General features: G+C 36.5%; 3 protein-coding genes across 3 annotated transcripts; all 3 read left to right on the forward strand.

Annotated features, from left to right (window-relative positions):
* Nucleotides 1–466: 466 nt before the first annotated feature.
* LOC102612795 (zinc finger protein VAR3, chloroplastic) lies at nt 467–5,260 on the forward strand. The gene is made up of 5 exons (XM_006484737.4): nt 467–1,003; nt 1,102–1,210; nt 2,398–2,678; nt 2,947–3,045; nt 3,145–5,260. Exons 1-5 carry the CDS (start codon nt 579–581, stop codon nt 4,976–4,978), a joined length of 2,748 nt encoding a protein of 915 aa, XP_006484800.1. The 5' UTR covers nt 467–578; the 3' UTR covers nt 4,979–5,260.
* Nucleotides 5,261–6,686: 1,426 nt separating this feature from the next.
* Nucleotides 6,687–8,694, forward strand: LOC102612493 (probable lysophospholipase BODYGUARD 4). The gene is made up of 4 exons (XM_006484736.4): nt 6,687–7,150; nt 7,381–7,730; nt 7,841–8,037; nt 8,148–8,694. Exons 1-4 carry the CDS (start codon nt 6,733–6,735, stop codon nt 8,488–8,490), a joined length of 1,308 nt encoding a protein of 435 aa, XP_006484799.1. The 5' UTR covers nt 6,687–6,732; the 3' UTR covers nt 8,491–8,694.
* Nucleotides 8,695–13,429: 4,735 nt separating this feature from the next.
* Nucleotides 13,430–18,002, forward strand: LOC102606893 (probable lysophospholipase BODYGUARD 4). The gene is made up of 7 exons (XM_015532162.3): nt 13,430–13,868; nt 15,387–15,742; nt 15,932–16,131; nt 16,378–16,630; nt 17,493–17,545; nt 17,607–17,617; nt 17,872–18,002. The coding sequence occupies exons 1-7, from the start codon at nt 13,430–13,432 to the stop codon at nt 18,000–18,002; spliced, it is 1,443 nt and encodes a 480-aa protein (XP_015387648.3).
* The last annotated feature ends 3,844 nt before the right edge of the window (nt 18,003–21,846 follow it).

Consider the following 21,846-nt stretch of genomic DNA (forward strand, 5'->3'; position numbering starts at 1 on the left):
ACTTGCTTCTGTATCATATCATAAAAAATTGAATAAATCAAAAGAATTTATCTATGTTAGTACCCAAGAAAAAAGAAAATTTTAAAGTTTAAGATAAAAAAAATTGATAACGCTGAATGAATGAGTTAAATGAGTGTTTAGAGTAATAATAACATTATTATTATTATTTTGTTGTAATAGATACCTTGGTGATAATTTAAAGAATAATTTATAACAAAAGTTTTTTTTTTTATTAAGATATGGATATTCATATTAACTTTTAAGTGTAAATAATTACACCTCAAATCAACATATGTAACTCTTCTGAGAATTATTAACTAAATTCTTCAATTTATTATATATTTTTTTCTAATCACACCTCCATTTGTATGATTAATTAATTAATTTCGTTATTTACTTTTTTTTTTTCGGATAAGCGCTGTTTACTTATTCTTTAATCTAAGAAGATATATATTTTGAAATTGATATTTCATTTCTCCGGTAGCTTGTGAGTTGTGAAGAAGAAAAGAAACAGAGCCGCAATCCGCTATCACTAACATAACATAGGATAAGCCCCGGTTAAGGGTTTAAAGCAGCAAATGGGCAGCGCCACTCGATTCCTCTTCCTTCTCACTCCCTCTCCTCATCTCCGCCACCGCTGCCCCTCCATCCTCCGCCTCTCCCGCCACCAACTACACTGTCACCGTCACCGTCGCCTACAATCCCCTCTCCCACCACCGCTGGGGTCCACCGCCACGCGTTTACTCCCCATCAAGTCCTCCTCCTCCTCCTCCCGCCAACTCCACGCACAAGCCCACTCCCCCCTCCCTCCGCGCGTGTTCCACCCCTGGTCCGAATTTCACGCGCTTCTCGATAGCCTCTCCGATCGCCGCGGCGGCGGCGGCGGCTTCAACCGCCTGCATGCTGAAGACGCTTACGTCTCTGGCGCGGAGTTGCCTGAGGACTTCGTACGCGCTGCCAGCGCTTGCCTTTCCTTCGCGCGAGATAGGCCCAATCTGTTGAGGTTAGTTATTACTCTCTGACTCCGAGATTTTTATTTCTTTTTTCTTTTTTTGGTAAAATGAAACTTTTATGATCCTGGTTGTTGTGTGGGATGCGTAGGATGGTCTCAAGGAGAGATGTTGAGGTGATAGTTGAAAGCGGCACGCCGTTTTTGTTCAAAAATGGGGATGAATCTGTGAGGAGGATGAAATCATTCGTGCGAAATGAGGTAACTTAACTTCATAATTTTGTGTTTGATCAGTTTTTTGAATTCAATATTTTGAATGTTCTCATTGATTCTACAAACATAGAAAAATGATTGTATAAATAACTTCGTCTGGTAAAATAGATTGTGGTTTCAGAAATGGCTACAGAGTAGCTCTGTAGCTTTACATGCGCGATTAGAGTTACCATGCTTGGCGGGACAATTTAACTGCTGCTGATTTAACTGTAGCCTTTATTTCGGCAGATGTAATTTGAAACTCCTTGTAAATTGATATTGTTAGGATTTATAAAAGATAATTGTATGCAAACTAATTCTTTGTTGTGTACGATTGGCTACTAGAATAATATAGAAGAACAGTATTGATGTGTTATATTCTTTAGTCTGCATTTACTGTAAGTCTTTAAGATAAGGTCTTTGCCACTTTCTTATTTAAACTTTTAATTAGATTGAGACAATTTGAATCCTAGGGTATCAGGTTAGATGATAAACTTTCTATAGTTAGAAAGGCAATATTTTAGAAAGAAGCCAATTAACGTGTAGCGTATGCGGTCCTTTTAATGTACTTTTTGCATACAGGTTATAGAAGATAATAAAAATCAGGCAAATTCCTGTCATCCGAAAGTGAATTTTCCTCATGAAGTTTGGAATTATTTGTTTCTTGGTTTTTCTCCTTGCAATGCAGCTTGTTACTCACTCTATGGAACTCTTTACTGTTGATTTCTATTTCCATAAAACATTTTCTTTTTCAGAGTTTTTCTCAAATCATGATTAATATAGTATTTCCTCTCATTTAAACTAAGTGATATCTGTGGATAGGAGAGACCAGGATTTGACCAATGGAAGATGGAGGAGAAAATGTTTAATCAACTATCTTATGCACTGATGTTCCAAGAATAGTTAAAACCAAGCTGTGAACCTTTGGAACTTTTGTACTTTCTATTAAACTTAGATTATGAAACTTAACATGAACTAAGAGTATTATAATGTCTATCTTGAAGTATTTTACTAATTTATTCATTTTTCATATTTTTTTTAATTGAACTTAAAACTTATTGGGGGAAAGTTTTTATTTGTTTCTATCTTCTTCTCTTGACAATTATCCATTTTATTCAAAAGATTTAAATTGATTATGGAAGTTACAACTCACTGATCCAGTGCTATCCATGTTGTTTACTATCTTACCCTTTTAGGTGTCTGATTTTGATGAACCAAACACAGTTGATTTGATGAAGTTTTTGTTGAGTTATGCAAGTGATCTTGCTGCTTCTTTGGAGGTGGATAATCTATACAATAGGGAACTTGTTGAGTCATCTGTTCGAAATCTGTTGGGTGAATTGGCCAAGCTAAGCTATGGCACTCCAGCATCAAACTCTTCTTCTGTGCAAAATCAGTTCCCTGATAGATATGGGCAAATGCAAAGGACCTCAGTGCAAAACATTCAAATGAAAAGAGGCGACTGGATTTGCCCAAGGTAGAGTGTTCAATATTTTCCTTTCATCTGCCTTCTATTCTTGGAATTTACTATATCATCATAAGGTTTGTACTTCATGTATCATTTAAAAACTTTACAAATTTGAGTTTCTTTTTCTTCCTCCTTTTACAGTTCTGTTTAGCAGCACTTTGTACCATACCGAATTGGATGAACTAACATGTAATAAAATTCATAACTTGCTCATTTTTGTGAACATTTGGCACTTTCTTTTAATTGATAGTTGTTTATTTTCATCTGGATTAAGCAGGTGTAGTTTTATGAACTTTGCGAGGAATGTGAAATGCCTCAAGTGTGATGAAGCTAGACCGAAGAGACAGCTGACTGGAGGGGAGTGGGAGTGTCCTCAGTGAGTATTTCTTTCTTGCTATGATTCTTTTGACTGTTAATGATACTGCTTCCATTCAATCGGCCAGTGGTGATTATACTTGTAACTTCCCTTTTCCAGATGCGATTTCTTTAACCATGCGAGGAATATGGAGTGCTTGAGGTGTGATTGCAAGCGACCTGGAGAATCCTCATATGCTACTGCTGATTCTAGATCAGGTTCAGGATATGGATATGGCTCTGCAATTAAGGATGACATTGATAGCCGGTCGACTGCTGACAAAGAGAAGGAACAACGGTGGTTTAGTAAAGTTTCCCAGCTGGATAATACCTCCGATTTGAGTAGTATAGCAGATGAAGATTTCCCTGAAATTATGCCACTGAGGAAAGGAGTTAACAGATTTGTTGTGAGCACAAGGAAGACACCCCTTGAGAGAAGGCTTGCTAATGCTGAGTATCGAAGAAACTTGGGCAATGATGGCATGCCTGAGGGTGATGATGTCCAGACGAGAGCTGTTGATGAGACCCCTGATAAAAAAGTCAGCCTTAATTTAGATGAACTTTTTGGTCGTTCATCAACTTCTCCTGAATCAAATAATGACAGTATCACTACTGACCAAAATGCTAGTGCAGATAGTTCTTCACCTTTTTCTAGTGCAGGTTCATCACGATATCCGAGAGGAAATAATTCCAATTATGTTCCATTTGTGCCATTACCTGCAGATATGTTTGCTGAGAAAACTGAGAATGCAAAGGTAGATGAAAGGATGTATGCAGAGTCCGAGAACTACTCGTCAGATGCTTCTGATACATCTGAACAAACTGGAGCAGTTTGTCGGGCCAGAGAATTTCATAACTCTGTAGACCATTTGCAGCTTTCTGAGAAACCTGTTAGCCAGATGGAGACCAAGCCTAAAGAAAATGAACAAGCTGACAAACCTGAGAGATGGTTTAAGAGGGTTGCTGAGGTGGAAAACTTTGATGTAACGAGTGCGATTTCTGATGATGACTTCTCGGAGATCATGCCGATGCGCAAAGGAGAGAATCGATTTGTAGTTAACAAAAAGAAAGATCGTTCTTTGACTTCACCAATGTACAGGAGACGTGTGGCTATGGAGCAAGCTAATAATACTAATTTCGTGCCCTTTGTGCCCTTCCCACCTGACTACTTTGCGAAGAAGGACAGGCAGGAGCCAGTGGGAGCAGATTCAACTGCTAAAGCTTCTGGAGAATCATCAAATTCTTTGATGCCTGAGAAGTTGAATGATGCAAGACCGGTTGTGCCTGATATGAATGGTGTGCAACAGATGGAAAACCAGCAGCTAGGTTCTGGAAGATGGAACTCAAAATCTTCTGGAGAGAATGTAGAAGGAATGAAGACGGGTAGTTCAGCTCATGAGACTTGTATCAATGCAAATTCAACCGGGAAGAATTTTAATAGTCTGCCTACCAACAACAAGAACTGGAGTAGTGGATATTCTGGGAAGGAGATGACAAATTCAGCTTGGAATTCAAATCAGCCGGCCGAAAACCAGAGTAGCGGATATTCTACAAAGGAGAATACGAATTTTGCCACGAGTCCATCTCAGCCAGCTGAAAATCAAAATGTTAGAAGTAGCTGGACTGGAAAGAGCCTGGAGGGGTCAGCAGTGAAGGAACTGGATCCATTAGATATGTCTGAGGAGGCCAAGGCAGAGAGATGGTTTCGACGTGTCGCCCAGATCAAGGACATATCAGAGTTGAGTCAGATCCCAGATGAGGATTTCCCATCAATAATGCCAATGCGGAAAGGAGTGAACAGGTTTGTTGTAAGCAAGAGGAAAACACCATTAGAAAGGAGGTTGACATCTCAACGGTATCGAAGAAATCTTCCAATTGTTAGCTCTGAACCCATAAAGAAGGAAAGTGATAGTAGCCGAGAAAACACAGAAGATTTCAATTCTGGTATTGTTTAATGTACTCTATGCATATATAAAATATATTTATGTTATCAAATTTTTGTTCCTCGTAAGATTTCTGGGAAACAGACCCTTCAAAATATGCCACAATATTGTGATTACAAAGAGGGCATTTTGAGGTCTACTGTAGCAAGCCGTGATTTTTTTCGCTGTCACACGGTTTGTGAAGGTTACTATACTTGAGAATACGTAGTGAACTACTGTTTCCCTCAGGCTCTCAGCCGTGAATATGTTGATGTAGATCCTATTTGGTATTGAGGTATTATAATTTTTAAGTTACGGTTACTGTAAAAAAAATTGTAACTATAAAATAGAAGTTAATAGTATATAGTAAAAATAAATTTTAAATAATAATTTTGATAAAATTATTAAAAATATAATAGATTTTTCATTATACATGTGAAAAATTATATAATCATATCTTTTAAATTATAGCAGTTAGTGTTTATCAAACACTTTAGTAATACAATTTTTAAGTTACAATTTCTCTGCATCAATATCAAACAGCCGAAATATTGCAATGTTAGATACCATTTCTCTACCAAGAAAGTTTAATGTAGTTTAGGTTTTGTACCCAGAGCCACATACTAAAACTAGCTCTCAGAGATTTGAAAGGCATTTGCCGCATGCCATTTGGGATCTGAAAAGCATTTGGGAATTTGGAGCATTTTGTTGAGGAATTTAGCTCTTGGATCTTGGAAAGGTATATATAAGTATGACAATTGGAAACAGACGGTGAGTCGGGGATTAGGATTATTAACATTTAATATTTTTCTCTGACTATATTATTGGAAACTAGCCAACTATAATATATTATTAAAAAATGTTGAAGAGATACTGTAGTGTTAACTAATAATTTTATCTTTTCGTCTAATAGTACGCGATGTTATACTTCATTTTAGTAGAATTTTGTCAATTTTTTTCCAAAATATCAGTAATTCTGTATTATTAGTACCAAATACATAATTTTAATAATTTGTAAATACATAAAAAAAAAATAATCCTGCTTTATGGCCGGACCAAGGAGCAAAGATTTGTTGACGATTTGCAGTAACAGCCTGCCAGGCATGGATCATGATGGCAGCATGGGCGGACAGTGGAGACCCGCTTAATACGACAAATTTTCTCATCTTCATTTATATCAAATCTGTCCCTGTAATTTACAGATGTAACATCTATAATTATACCATACTATATATATCAAATCAGTCCGTTTTGTTTTAGGGCAGCAATTTGAGTTTGCACGCTATGTCAAATTTAGATGGATATGGCTTTGGTCCGTTGGTTATTCATGTGAAGAATTTTAAATGCTAACCTAACCATTTAATAATTTATAATTGTGGCAACTGACGAACACATTCTTTATATTTTATATTTCAAAATTTCACTTGTTTAACATGTTCTTACTTATTTTTTAAAATATATATAGATTAATAGCTTCACAAATTCTAAATGATTTTGGCCTAAATAAAGTGATTTTTATTTGAAATATGACAAACATTTAATGATACTGGATGATATCATAGAATGATAAAAGGAACTAATTTAATACAAGTGATATAATTATGGAATCAAACATCATTTTTGGTAAATTAAGGGAATAGTTTGATAATGCTCTATCAGAACTACGTGGCTCCGGGCTGGTCGCATTTTAGGAAAGAACACAAAACCAACATGTGTCGTTCAACCGAAGCCGTCAATCATCTTAAAAGCTTGGGCCTTCCAGTCTTGTCAGTTGCCACTTTTTCTCCATGCTTCCAGCTTCTAATTTTGCGGGAAAATGGGCAGGATATTTGGTCGAAATCTTGCATGTGATCCTCAGTTTTATCGTGTTTCTAAGCCTCGACTTTCTAGAAACTTTACTCTGCGTTATGTACAGATGCCTTGATGAGTTCTTTGAAGGGAAGGCCCCGCATTGTTACTGTGAAAAGAGGACTGATGGCGAAGAAGAAAATGAGCAGTCGGAGACTTTGTGTGGGAGAAAAAATTTGTTTGGGCAAATGAGGTTTCCTGGGAATCCAAGAAGAGGGAAAGAGTGCGACAAAGTTACAAGTGATCATCAGCATCAGTTGGTGAATAGATGGTCTGATTGTGGGTGTGAGTCTTGCGTTTCTTGGATGAAAGCTGGTGATCAGAAACTTCACTTTGTGGTCAAAGAGCCCTCTCAAGGTGATTTTAATACTACTTTTCTTTGGCCTTAATCATAACATTTTTAAAGTGCTTGTAATAAGTACAAGATTACCTGCTTCAACTTGATATGAAAAGGGGACACTCTTGATGCAGTCTCACAAGCACATGTTAATTGTTAGTCTGTTTGGTGCCGGTTTCTTGTTCTGATAAATAGTTAGCAACTCCATCTACTTATTGGGGTTTTGCTTTTTATGCATGTTATTTGACAGATTCTTCTGAAGGTTCAAAGGGAAATCCAATTGAAAATGTGATATTTTTACATGGGTTTCTCTGTTCTTCCTCAATATGGACAGAAACAGTGTTTCAAAATCTGTCTGAATCTGTAAAGGGTAAGTACAGGTTGTTTGCGGTTGATCTTCTGGGATTCGGAAAAAGTCCAAAGCCAAGAGATAGCTTGTATACATTGAGAGAGCACTTGGATATGATTGAACAATCTGTGATTTGCCCATTTGATTTGAAGTCCTTCCATTTGGTTGCACATTCCATGGGCTGCATAATCGCATTGGCCGTAGCTGCAAAGTACTCCAAGTCTGTTAAATCAATTACCCTTGTAGCACCTGTAAGTGAATAGATATGAATGCTTTTTTCTTCCAATTTTCATTTCATTTTTTGTTATTTTATCAACTACATAACTTCAAATTTCTTTCTTTCTGTTTTCCACTCGTTCAGCCTTATCTCCCATCTTCGAAAGATGGCGCTAGTCTCGCTGTGCTTAATAGGCTCGCTGGGAGGAGATTGTGGCCTCCATTGTTGTTTGGTGCGGCTTTTATGTCATGGTACGAGCACTTGGGTCGATGCGTCTGCTTCTTTGTTTGCCGGAATCACAGGGCATGGGAGAGTTTACTTAAGCCACTCACTGGAAGAAGGTGGTAATCATTTCTACGTTGTGTCATTGTCATGTGTGTGTAAAATATACAAACCAGCAACTGAAATATTTTGCACTGGGGCTTTGTTTAATTTTTGTTTCTTCTTTCAGGGATCTCAATTTCATAATAATGGACCTTCCTAGGCACACGCACCATTCGGCTTGGCATAGTATGCATAATGTGATTTGCGGGGGAGCAAAGTATATGGATGATTATTTGGAATCTTTGATTGAAAACAAAGTAAAACTCTATGTAATTCAAGGTGATCGGGACCAAGTTATCCCTATTGAGTGCAGTATCAACATTAGGAGGAAAGTTCCAAATGCAGAGGTCACTATAGTTCCCAATGCCAACCATAACTCTGTAATTCTTGGTAGAGAGAAGGATTTTACAGAGACATTGGAGCAAATTTGGGTATCATCAGCAGATATTAACGGGACAGGGCCAGGGTAATGATGTTCGGGATCTGATAGCTGTGTCATCGTTTCATGTCTGCATATTTATTCATTGAATTCGGGAGAAAAAAAATAAAAAGATTTTGAAGCAGAGTTATTTACTATCTAATAGCTGTGTTAATTTTCTTTTGGATGACATTGGCATAGAACTTTTCAAGCATTGGAGAGATTATCGGAAATTAAGGGTGTGTTTCTGAATTCAGATTGAGGCGTTTTGGTTTTTAATCTACAACTACTGTGCGATAGAATCACCAGCGATTAGGAGTAATTGGGTGAGTATTCTTAGAAATTAGAAAATATTAAGAGCTGCCTTTCAATTAATTCAAATTTATTGGAATGAACCAAAGAATTGTAATCGGGAAACTATGTATTTTATGAGTCCTTTAATGATGCTGTAAATTATTTTTTACCGTACCAATAAAGTTTCAATTACATACCATTTAATAAATAGTTCATAATAATTATGATCATTCTTAATGTTTGAAATAATTTCATTTGAATAGCATGTTTTATTTAAAAATCACTTTTCAACCCTCCTTTAAATTTGTAGTGTGATAAGATTTTTGAACATTAATGTTTCAAAATCTATTACTGTTGAGTATAAGATATAACATAAATCAAATAAAAAAGCTGCAATTATAAAATTTACATATGATGTAACACTAATAAATGACATAACTATATATGTATATTTAAGTGAATGTCATAAATTACATCAATAAACTCATAGGTGAAATTGTTTGTTTACCTAAATTTTTTTTTTCTTTTTGATAGGCATCTAAAAATTACTTGATCTTCTGTGTTTTAATAAAATTTAATATTGCATATTAAAATACCCGTTATTTGATATACTATTAAGGATCATTATATAATTAATCATGTCGTATATATTATTTTTAACACCTATTTAGCATACCTATTTCATGAAATTATGGTATGTCAATTAATATGTTTTACAGGGTGAGAAATTATCTAAATCTTAAAAAATTTAAGTTTTACAAGTCAATATATTTTTATTTTTTTTAATATCAGTTTATTAATATTGTAGATTGATCTCTATTCCATTACGTATCTTTTATATTGCAAGAATAAAAATTGATTATATGGTAGAAATATTATTAGATTCATATATTAAAATTTTCTACAATACTATCGCATCTCAAGGGCCATTGATGATTTTAAGCCCATAAAGTGAATAAACTGTCAATCTGTCATGCTTGATGAACAACATGCTATTCAAGATAAGCCAATCAAAATTGACTCATTATCTAATCATATTGTTGGCTTTTCAGCCTGTATTTTATTAGATTAAGTTTAAGAGAATACTACAATGCATAGGATCCAACATTAATTTCAGTCCCTATGTCATATATCATTTACATATTAAATAATAAATTTTATAATTTTATTATTCTACCATTCAATAGATCTGTTGATGTCGAAATTTGATCGACCTGATCATGATGATCAAATTGTCTCGTCATCGCTTTAATTTGTTTTGGCAAGACACTATCACTTGCTACTACAATAGAATTTGAATGGTACTGACACTTCCTTTGATCTGCAACAGTACTAAATAGTCTATGGATGATTGTTTGGAATCTTTGATTGAAAACAAAGTAAAACTCTATGTAATTCAAGGTGATCTAAACCAAGTTATCCCTATGGAGTGCAGCATTAACATTAGGAGGAAAGTTCCGAATGCAGAGGTCATTGTAGTTCCCAATGCTGGCCATAACTTTGTAATTCTTGGTAGAGAGAAGGATTTTGCAGAGACATTGGAGCAAATTTGGGTATCATCAGCAGATATTAACGGGACAGGGCCAGGGCAATGATGTTCGGGATCTGATAGCTGTGTCATCGTTTCATGTCTGCATATTTATTCATTGAATTCGAGAGAAAAAAAATAAAAAGATTTTGAAGCAGAGTTATTTACTATCCAATTGCTGTGTTGATTTTCTTTTGGACGACATTGGCATAGAACTTTTCAAGCATTGGGGAGATTATTTGAAATTAGGGTGCGTTTGGTATTGAGGTGCTGTGACTTTTTAGTAACAACTGATGTGAAAAAAAAACTATAATTATAAAACAAAAATTAATAACATATAGTAAATATAAATTTTAAATAATAATTTTAATAAAATTATTAAAGATATAATATATTTTTCATTATATAAGTGAAAAATTATATCAACATAACTTTTAAGCTATAACAGCTAGTGTTTACTAAACATTTTAGTGCTGTACCTTTTAAATTACAACTACCTAATCTCAATCCCAAACGCACCCTTAAGGGTGTGTTTCTGAATTCAGATTGAGCCTTTTTGCTTTTCAATCTACGACTACTGTGCGATAGTATCACTAGCAAGTAAGAGCAAGTGGGTGAGTAATCTTAGAAATTAGAAAGTCTTAAGAGCCGCCTTTCAATTAATTCAAATTGACTGGAGTGAACCAAAGAACTGTAATCGGGAAACTATGTATTTAATGGGTCCTTTTGATGATATTGTAATTTTTTTTTCCGTACCAAAAATGTTTTAATTGTTTACCATTAAATTTAATAAATGGTACATAATAACTATGATCATCCTTAGTACTTGAAACAATTTCATTTAAATAGCATGTTTTATTCAAAAATTACCTTTCAACCCTCCTTTAAGTTTTTAGTGTGATAATTTTTTTAACATTAATGTTTCAAAATCTATTACTATTAGTATAAGATATAACACAAATCAAATAAATAAGCTACAATTATAAAATTTATATATGGTGTAACATTAATAAATAACACAACTATATATGTATATTTAAGTGAATATCATAAATTATATCAATAAACTCATGGGTGAAATTTTTTGTTTACCTAAAAATTACTTTTTTATTTTTTGATAGGTACCTAAAAATTACTTGATCATCTATATTTTAATAAAATTTAATATGGCATGTTAAAATATCAATTATTTGACATACTATTAAGGATCATTATGTAATTGATCGTGCCGTATATAGTATTTTTAACACTCATTTAGCATAGCTATTTCATGAAATTATGATTTATGTCAATTAATATATTTACATGGTGAGAAATTATACAAACCTAAAAAAAATTAAAATTTACAAGCCAATGTATTTTCATTTTATTTTTAAATATGAGTTTATTAATATTAATATTGTAGATTGATCTCTATTCCATTACATATCTTTTATACATTGCAAGCATAAAAATTGATTATATGGTAGAAATATTATTAGATTCATATATTAAAAGAATAATGATTCAGTGCTGAACTGAGTTTTTGTTGAGCACTGAATCAATAATTGTTAGGTAAGAGAAATAAAAAAAATTCAAAATAAATTTTGATCATTAATTCAATGCTCAGTAAAAAAAAAAAAAAAAAAAAAACCTCAACTCTGAATCCTAATCCATATTAAAATCTTTCTACAATACTATGGGATCTCAAGGGCCATTAATGATTTTAAGTCTATAAAGTAAATAAACTGATTTGTCAATTTGTCATGGTTGATGAACAACGGGCTCTTCAAGATAAACCAATCAAAGTTGACTCCTTATCTAATCACATTGTTGTTGGCTTTTCAGCCTTTATTTTATTAGATTAAGTTTAAGATTATACTACAATGCATGGGATCCAACATTAATTCCAGTCCCTATGTCATATATCATTTACATATTAAATAATAAATTTTATTATTTTATTATTCTACCATTCAATATATCATTGCCAAATTAATTATGACTATGTTAGAACTCAAATATTAAAATATAATATTACTCTATTTAATATACTTTAGGCTAACTATTTAAATTCGAACCGAGAGAGTAGGGAGTTAAATAATTGATTTAAGTTTGTCCATTTAAAATTAAAAAAAAAAAGGGAGTCGCGTAACGTGCGGCATCAGGTATGATTGTTCAACACATTAAAAGGTTGATGCTCAATGTAATTAATTTAGAATCTGATTAGAAAATAAAATAAAAATTGTTATTAGTTTTAACCCCTCCTAAAGAGTTCAAAAGAGCTATTTTACCAGATAAAATTATAAGAATAAAGTAATAAAGTATTGGAGAAAAAAATTAAAACAAATCTTTGAGAGTCAAAATAATATGTGAATGTTTTAATAAAAACTTAATGCAAGTCTTGAAATTGTATTTTATTTCTCCTTAGTAATTAATAGAGAAATAAATGGTGATCGCTTTGAAAGATAGAAATTGCACCCAATATACGTACAAGAGTTGACTCTCGAAAAACATGCAATTACTATTGCAATTTGCATTTTCAAATGCCTTTAGATTAATTCATGAATCATGCTTTATGTGAACGGTTTATTAAAATTAATAACCAAAAAGATCTTTCATTTTCTCAATCAGTTACTTATTAAAATTAATAACCAAAAAAATCTTTCATTTTTTCAATCAGTTTACACATTATTTTTTTTAAACTTTTCTAGAAAGACAAGAAACACAACTTTCTCATTTATAAAGTTTCAACTTTCAATTTATGATATTGTTCATGATATTAAAATTAAAGATCGAAAACGTGAACTTAATTTCCATTTTCTTAGTATAATGAAACCTTATTATATTAATTATCTCAGTCAGATTAGTAAGAAATCTAGCCACAATATTCATATAAATTAATTATATCTAAATTTTCAAACCCTTTATAATATAAAAAAAAAATTATTTAACTTACTAAACTAGCACATACCGTGTTTTTCGTTATTTTCTAGTTTCAATAGCTCACGTATAAACTAACTTATATTGTATTTGTAAAAAAAAAAAAAGCCTATATTGTACTTCTTACGTTAATCAATCCAATACTTGTATAGTATATTCTTGTTTGTGCCGAACAAGCCTTCAAACAACTTGCTAGTCCAAATAAGAAAAGCCGTAGTACAGATTTATGCTCTCTCATTTTCCCTCAATGTCTCCTGGGACTTTCTCAGGAAAATGGGCAAGAAAATTTGCGACGAACTTTCACACCTGCCTTAGTTTCATTGTTTTCCTTTGGCTTGACTTTGTCGAAGTTATTCTGTGTGTTTTATTCAGATATCTTGACAAGTTCTTTGAAGGGAAAGCCTCTGCGTGCCAGTGTTTAAGAAGTAATTATGGAATTCGAAATGAAGAGAATGAAGTCTCAGAAACTTTGCATGGGAGGAAAAATATTTTCCGGGAAATGGGGTTCCTTCGATTTCCAAGAAAATGGGATGACTCCAAGAAAACAGGTATTGTTGATCACGAGGTAATGAAAAATAGCCATAGGTGGTCTGATTGTGGATGTGAATCTTGTGTTTCTTGGATGAATAATTGTGTTCAAGATGACGAGCAGAAGCTTCATGTTCAAATCAAGGAGCCTCTACAAGGTAAATAAATCATTTTACTTACTGACAAGTAACAAATTATTATTAATTTTATTTACTAATTTACACTTGTATATCTAATGTCTCTAATTAATTATAAGCTCAACCTGTTTATTGATAATTGGATCATGAGAAAACGTATTACAAAATGAGGAGAATTTATTTAATTTTACTGATTAATTTGTTGGCTTATTTGCATGCAACTCATGCTTGAATTTAGATGTGATCCTGCTTTTCATTAAGTTATTTTCATTATTGTTCTTTCTTATCTTCGATCAAAATGCTAATTTTTGCATGTCATAATTATTTAACTCATATCGATCGTTAATGTAAGAAGCCGAGAAATCACTGAGATTATCTCACAATTGCCAAGTCATTGGAATCTATCATACACTCTAAGATGTTTTTTAAAATTAGTGTTTTGGCTTAAATTTTTGTTGAGATAAAAGATCATGTTTGAGATTGAGTAACTGTAGCTTATAATATAAACTACAGTTACTATAGAAAAAAAACTATAATTATGAAACAAAAATTAATAATATATAATAAATAATAATTTTGATATAATTATTAAAGATATAATAAATTTTTTATTATACAAGTGAAAAATCATATTAACATAATTTTTAAACTACAGCAGATAGTGTTTACCAAAAACTTTTGTGCTGTAACTTAAAAGTTACAGCTGCCCAATCTCAATTCCAAATGGACCTATAGTCACACACACAATGGTCATCTATCAGCTATTTTATGCGTTTGAAACTAGCCCATGTCTGAATAAGAATTTCATGTATACTTATAGTCATTATCTAGTATTGCCACTTACATTTTTTAAAATACAGATTCAAAGTTTTACAATGTTGTAAAATTTTTTTACAATATTAATTATAAAATCATTTTTCAAAAATTATAATGTTGTCAAAGCCATGTGCGATATTGTAAAACTCTAAATCCATAGTTTAAAAAATGCGATCGTCTGAGCCTGAACATTTTATACACACGCATATGTTCAATGTTAATTGTTCACAACTAGCTACGCATGTACATAAATGCTGTATCTATTAATGCGGAGCTTTACCAGGCTATAAAAGTGCGTACAGGCTCTATTGCGAAGCTTAAGGAATATTTTAGAACTTGCTCTAGTTCGAAGTCATTCGAAGTCAACAATCAATTGGGGAGCTGGAAATCTAATTACATTAACCAAAATGTTTTTATACAGTTTTTTTTCCCCATAAATATTATGTTGCTATTGTACACTTTTTGTGTATATTATTAATCAATATTAATATTTTAATAATATTAGGGATCCCAACATTTGAGTCTCAACTTGAACCCCAATGTTATATCTCATTTATTCAGTAGATGATGAATTTCATAATTTATAAAATTACTAAACCACCATCTAATGGATGAATACTATATCAGTTGTGACTCAAATTAAGATCTAAATGTTGGGATACCTAACATTACCCTCTTTCATATTTAAATGTGTTTGGCATTTGATGTATACATGCATGACAGAAGGCATTGAAGGTTCAAGAGAGTCGACGGCAGCCATAGAAAATGTGATATTCTTGCATGGATTTCTCTCATCTTCGTCATTTTGGACCGAAACAGTGTTCCCAAATTTATCAGATCATCAAAGTAATAATTACAGATTGTTTGCAGTTGACCTATTAGGATTCGGAAGAAGCCCCAAGCCAAGAGACAAGTTGTACACATTGAGAGATCATTTCGAAATGATTGAGAAATCAGTGATCTCTCAATTTGATTTGAAGTCTTTCCATTTAGTAGCACATTCAATGGGTTGCATCATTGCATTGGCCTTAGCTGCAAAGCACCCCAACATTGTGAGATCAATCACACTTGTTGCTCCCGTAAGTCCAAACATTTGAACATCAATTTGCACAGTGCATATTGCTCCAGTGTAGTAGTAGTAAAGCCCAAGTAGGGCAAAAGTACTGGTGGAGAAAAGTATCACCCTCTTTTGTTAATTTTATATAGAAAAGGACCCATGCCCCTTAAGCCCTTAACTGTATTAACTATAATTTTCTGCTCTTTATTAGCCTTGCTTCCCAGATTCGAGAGATGGAGCTGCAAGTTTAGCGGTGCTTAAAAGAGTGGCAGAGAAGAGATTGTGGCCATTGCCAACATTTGGTACTGCAATCATGTCATGGTATGAACACTTAGGTCGATGTTTATGTTTCTTTATTTGCCGGCACCACAGGACATGGGAGAATATTCTTAAGCTTCTCACACAAAGAAGGTAACCATCCAATTAATTTAAATTTGTATTCACCGATTAAGAAACAGCTACTTGCATAATTAATTAACCTACGCTCTAAGCACACATGTCATTATATATTTGAAAATATTCATGTGCGGACGTCCGCTCGAAATTTTATACTAATGTTGGATATAACGCACCCTTTTACAATGTCGCCCGTGACAAATTATGTATGAGTAACTTTTTAATGTAGTCTTTTTTTCTTAAAAAATTAATAATAAGCAGGGAATTACATTTCTTGATCATGGATTTGACAAAGCATACTCATCAATCAGCTTGGTATAGCATGCACAATGTTATCTGCGGGGCAGCAGGACATATCGACGGCTACTTGGAGACATTGGTGAAATCTGGAGTAAAAGTCTGTGTGATTCATGGTGATCGGGATCAAACGGCCCCGGTGGAATGCAGCCATTACATCAAGACTAAGGTTCCAGATGCTGACATTAATATCATTTCAAAAGCCGGTCACAAGACTGTAATTTTTCGCCGGACGAAGGAATTTACTCGGAGTTTGGAACGCGTGTGGGCATCGTCGGCGGCGAGACTTTAAGAACTAATTTACATGAGTAATAAAAAAAAATCACATACTTATCATCCTAAGAATATTAGGGTGCATTTGATATTATTTTTGTTTGTTGTTCTTTGTTTTCTAAGAACAAAGAAGTGTAAAATTTGTTTGGTTCACTTGTTTTTAAATAGTATTTAATATTTAATTTCAATTGAGAATGATTCGTTTTCATTCTCCAACTTCATAAAAGAAAAGTTGAGAACAAGGGATTGATGTTTTCCGATTTCCATTTTTCAAATAGGTTTCACAAGTCCCTTTTGCACAATAAAAAGACACAATTTAGAGTGCTGCTAGGTATCGAGAGGGACGAGAGAAGGGCGACAGAAACGACATTCTCTCCTATCGTTTCTCCTCTCGTTCCTCTCACTCATTAAACATTAAAAAAATAAAAAAAAATGAATAAAAAAATGGCGTGAAATCCAGCTTTCACTTTCCTCTCTCTTTCACTTTCACTTTCCTCAGTTCTCACGCAGACTTCAATTTCAGGCTTCACTTTCACTTTCCTCTTCCTCAGCTTTCACTTTCCTCTCTCTCTCAGGCAGGCTTCACTCTTCACTTTCCTCTCTCACGCAAATCACGGCCTCCCTCTCCAGCCCGAGCAACTGTTCACAGCCTCCTCCCTCTCCCCCTTTCTCGGCTCTCTCAGCAAACATTAAGTGAGCGGTGGCTTTTTTCAGCTTGTTCTTTTTGTTTTAATTTTCTGTTATGTGAAAGATCCGGCACATATTGTGGAATTTAAGCTTGTTTTTTTTTTTGGTGTTGTTGGTAGGTCGCGTTGGAATTTAAGCTTCTGGAATTTAAGCAATGTAAATTTTGTTGCAGGTTATGTTATGAATTTTGTTTTATTTCCACTTTGGTGTTTATGTTGTGAATTTTGTTGCAGGTTATGTTATGGTATGCAGAATTTATTTCAATACTATTTGTTTTAGAAATTTTGGTGGGTCTCGTTGGAATGTAAGCTTCTGGAATTTAAGCAATGTAAATTTTGTTGCGGGTTATGTTATGAATTTTATTTTATTTGGTGTTTATGTTGTGAATTTTGTTGCGGGTTATGTTATAAATTTTGTTTTATTTCAATACTATTTGTTTTAGAAATTTTGTAAATTTAATTTTTATGAAACTGAATATAAATGTTAATTATTTTGTAGGAATGGAAAATTTTGAAAATGAGCGTGTAATTGAAGATATGCCACTGGAAACATTTGAGCCAACTATTGGCATGTTATTCGATGGTTATGAGGAAATGTTTGAGTTTTACAAAGCGTACGGTAGACAATAAGGGTTTCCCGTGAAGAAGCTAACAAGTAAGAAAGGGAGCGATGTGTCACGGGGTGATAGTTTTGTGCAGCAAGTTCCCGTGCGGCACTTGAGCGACCTTAGCGTGTGAGTCGCCAAGTAAGCCTAGATTACTCCCTAAACAAGCAAAGCATACACACTTGGAGAAAATGTTAAGGGTAGTAAGAGTGGAATGACCAAAGATGATTGTATTACACTTTGAATTATTACAAGAGTGTTTGTACAAGAGAGCTTGAGAGCTAGTGTGCTAGGAGTGTTGTGTGGGTGTGTTGGTTGTTGTGAGAATGAGGGTTGCTCACCCATATTTATAGGGGGTGGAATGCCTAATTCTAGATAATTCTATTACAAGTGGCAAAACACTAAGGGACCCAAGTGGTGAGTCCTAGAAAGTTCTAGTGAATGGGTAATATGTAGAGAGTTCTAGACCTTTGGGCCTTGGTAGACTTTGGGCCTTGGTGGGGGTTTTGCTAAGTGCACCCCAGCTAGTTAGTTGTCTTGGTGGCCCAATTTCTAAGTTAATCCCCACTTCTAAGTGTATCCACCTTGAGTGCCAAGTGAGCCCGTGACAATCCTCCCCCACCTATGTTCGCGGCGTCCTCGTCGCGTTGTTGTGTTTGTAGACCTGCACATGTTCTGCGAATTGCCATAGATCGTCTTCGCGCTCCCATGTTGCTTCGCTCTCAGGGAGGTTCTTCCATTTCACCAAGTACTCGTAGTAAGCTGGTATGCCCCGTCTTCGAATTACTCGATCCGCAAGAATGTACTCCATATCCTTGTCAATAGCGGTGACAACGGCGGTTGGGGCACGCCTTGACTTGCCTCGGCTTGGATCTCCTGCGTCTCCGTGGTATGGCTTGAGCAAGCTCACGTGGATGACCGGGTGGATCTTGAGTCTTGGTGGAAGTTGGAGTTGGTAGGAGACCTTGCCCACGCATCGAACTACTTCGAAAGGCCCTTCATATCACCTCACTAACCCTTTGTCGACTTTCCGCAACGTCTTGAACTGTTGGGGTAGGAGCTTCACCATCACTTGGTCACCTTCCTTGTACTCGACGTGGCGTCTCCTTGAGTCAGCCCACTTTTTCATTCTCCGAGCGGCCTTGTCGCGGTATGCTCGCGTGATATCCGCTTCTTCATGCCATTCGCGAGCGAGTTTGTGGACTGCTAGGCTCTTTCCTTCATAGGTCGAGGCTATGGCGTTGGGCGTCGTCGGCTGAAATCCCATGATGATCTCGAATGGACTCTTGCCCGTAGCCTCGCTCCATTGTAGGTTGTATGAGAATTGGGCAACGTCCAGCAACTTCGCCCAATCTCGCTGGTGAGCGCTCACATAATGCCTAAGATACATCTCGAGTAGGCTATTGATACGCTCGGTTTGTCCATCCGTTTGCAGATGAAAGCTTGTTGAGAACTTGAGGTCGGTTCCCAACATCTTGAAGAGTTCCGTCCAAAAGCGTCCGGTGAAGCATGGATCCCGGTCACTCACGATGCTCTTTGGAACTCCCCAAAGTTTGATGATGTGCTTGACAAATAGGCGGGCAGCCTCATCCGCTTTGCAATCGGTCGGTGCAGCGATGAAAGTCGCATACTTGCTATAGCGGTCGACTACCACCATGATGCTTCCGCACCCCTCGGACTTGGGTAGGGCCGAGATAAAGTCCATGGTGACACTTTCCCATGGTCTTGATGTTGTTGGTAAAGGCTCCAATAGTCCCGCCGGAAGTTGGCGATCCGCCTTGTCTTGTTGGCACACGAGACATGTCCGCACGTAGGCCTCAATGTCATTCCTCATGTGTGGCCAAAAGTAGGAGGCTTGGACGAGTGCGGTTGTGCGCTCTACTCCGGGGTGGCCAGCCCACTTCGAGTCATGGCACTCCTTGATCACCTCTCGCCGTAAATTTCCCCACCTCGGCACAAATAGTTGGTCTCCCTTGGTGAGGAGGATGCCTTCCTCTTGCCAAAATCGCCTCGTCTTCCCTTCAAGCACTTTCTCCAACAAGTCTTTCGCCAACGGATCTTGTTGGAGGCCTTCCTTGATGCGCATGACGAGATTGGACTTTGGCTGGCTCAGTGTAACCAATTCCGTTTTGCGGCTTAGAGCATCCGCAACAACGTTGGCTTTTCCGGGCTTGTACTCGAGCCTATAATCAAATTCTGCAAGAAATTCTTGCCACCTTACTTGCTTGGGGCTCAACTTCTTTTGTGTTTGGAAATAGCTCATGGCTACGTTGTCCGTCAAGATCACGAAGTGTGAGCCAAGCAAGTAGTGTCGCCACACTCGTAAGTAGTGGACAATGGCTGTCATCTCTTTCTCTTGCACGGTGTAGCGGCGTTCCGTGTCGTTGAGCTTCCGGCTCTCGAATGCTATGGGGTGACCTTCTTGCATGAGTACTTTGCCTATGGCAAAGTCGGAGGCATCCGTTTGAACCTCAAATGGCTTTGTATGGTCTGGAAGTGCAAGGACGGGCTGTTCGGAGATAGCCTTCTTCAATTCCCCGAAAGCGCGTTGGCATTCCTTGGACCAATGCCACGTGCGGTTCTTCTTCAGCAGCTCAGTCAAGGGTACCGCTTTAGCCGAATACCCTTTGATGAAGCGACGGTAATAGTTCACTAACCCAAGGAAAGACCGGAGTTCGGGTACATTGGTAGGAGGTTGCCACTCAAGTATAGCCTTTACTTTCGAGTCCTCAATTATAAGTTTCCCGTCCGCTATCTTGCGGCCAAGAAACTCCACCTCTCGTTGGGAAAATGAGCACTTCTCCAGCTTGAGGTAGAGTTCATTGTTGCGTAGTACTTGGAGAACTTGTCGTAAGTGTTGGGCATGTTCCTCGAGTGTGGTGCTGTACACCACAATGTCATCCAAGTACACCACAACAAAGCGGTCGAGAAACGGTTGGAGAACTTTGTTCATGAGAGTGCAGAATGTCGCCGGTGCATTGATGAGACCAAACAGCATAACAAGAAATTCGAAAGAGCCATACCTGGTCACGCACGTCGTCTTTGGTTCGTCACCCTTGGCGATGCGCACTTGGTAGTACTCGGACCGTAGGTCGAGCTTGGTGAAGTACCGCGCACTGCCGAGTTGATCGAACAAGTCCGCAATCAAGGGGATCAGATACTTGTTCTTGATTGTAATCTTATTGAGCGCCCGATAGTCGATGCACATGCGTAGAGATCCATCATTCTTCTTTTGAAAGAGCACTGGTGCACTGAATGGGGCCTTGGAAGGGCGGATGTAGCCCGCATCAAGCAAGTCCTTGAGTTGCCTCTGCAACTCTTCTAACTCGGGTGGCGCCATGCGGTAAGGCGCTAAGGCTGGCGGCTTCGCGCCTTGCTCTAGCTCAATCTCATGTTCCACCTCTCGACTTGGTGGGAGCTTCTTCGGGAGCTTCGGAGGCATGACGTCCTTGAACTCGTCGAGGACGGCTTGAATGAGTGGAGGAGGTTGGCTTGACAAGTCTTCTCGGCCTTCTTCATTATTCACCTCCCGAAGGGAGACCAAGAAGCTAGGGTCCTTCCGAAAAGCCATTTTGAACTGCATGGCGGAGAGCGCCTTATCTGCGGTCTTCGAGCGCTCGGCTGGAACCATGCACGCCATACTCCCATCGAGGATGCTCAGGGAGTTCGTGGCCGACAGTGGAAACGCATGGACTCGGTCGAAGAACTACATGCCGAGGACCATCTTGAATTCGTCCATGGGCACAATCGAGAAGTCGAGCTTTCTGCTCCACGTGCCAAGAGTAACGCGCACTCATTGTGCGGTGCCCGCAATGGGCTTGCTGGGTGAGTTTACCACCTTCATTGTGCCTCCATCCTTTGTCACCTTT

This window comes from Citrus sinensis, chromosome 4 (genome assembly GCF_022201045.2).
Source record: "Citrus sinensis cultivar Valencia sweet orange chromosome 4, DVS_A1.0, whole genome shotgun sequence".
In the NCBI taxonomy this organism is placed as follows: Eukaryota; Viridiplantae; Streptophyta; class Magnoliopsida; order Sapindales; family Rutaceae; genus Citrus; species Citrus sinensis.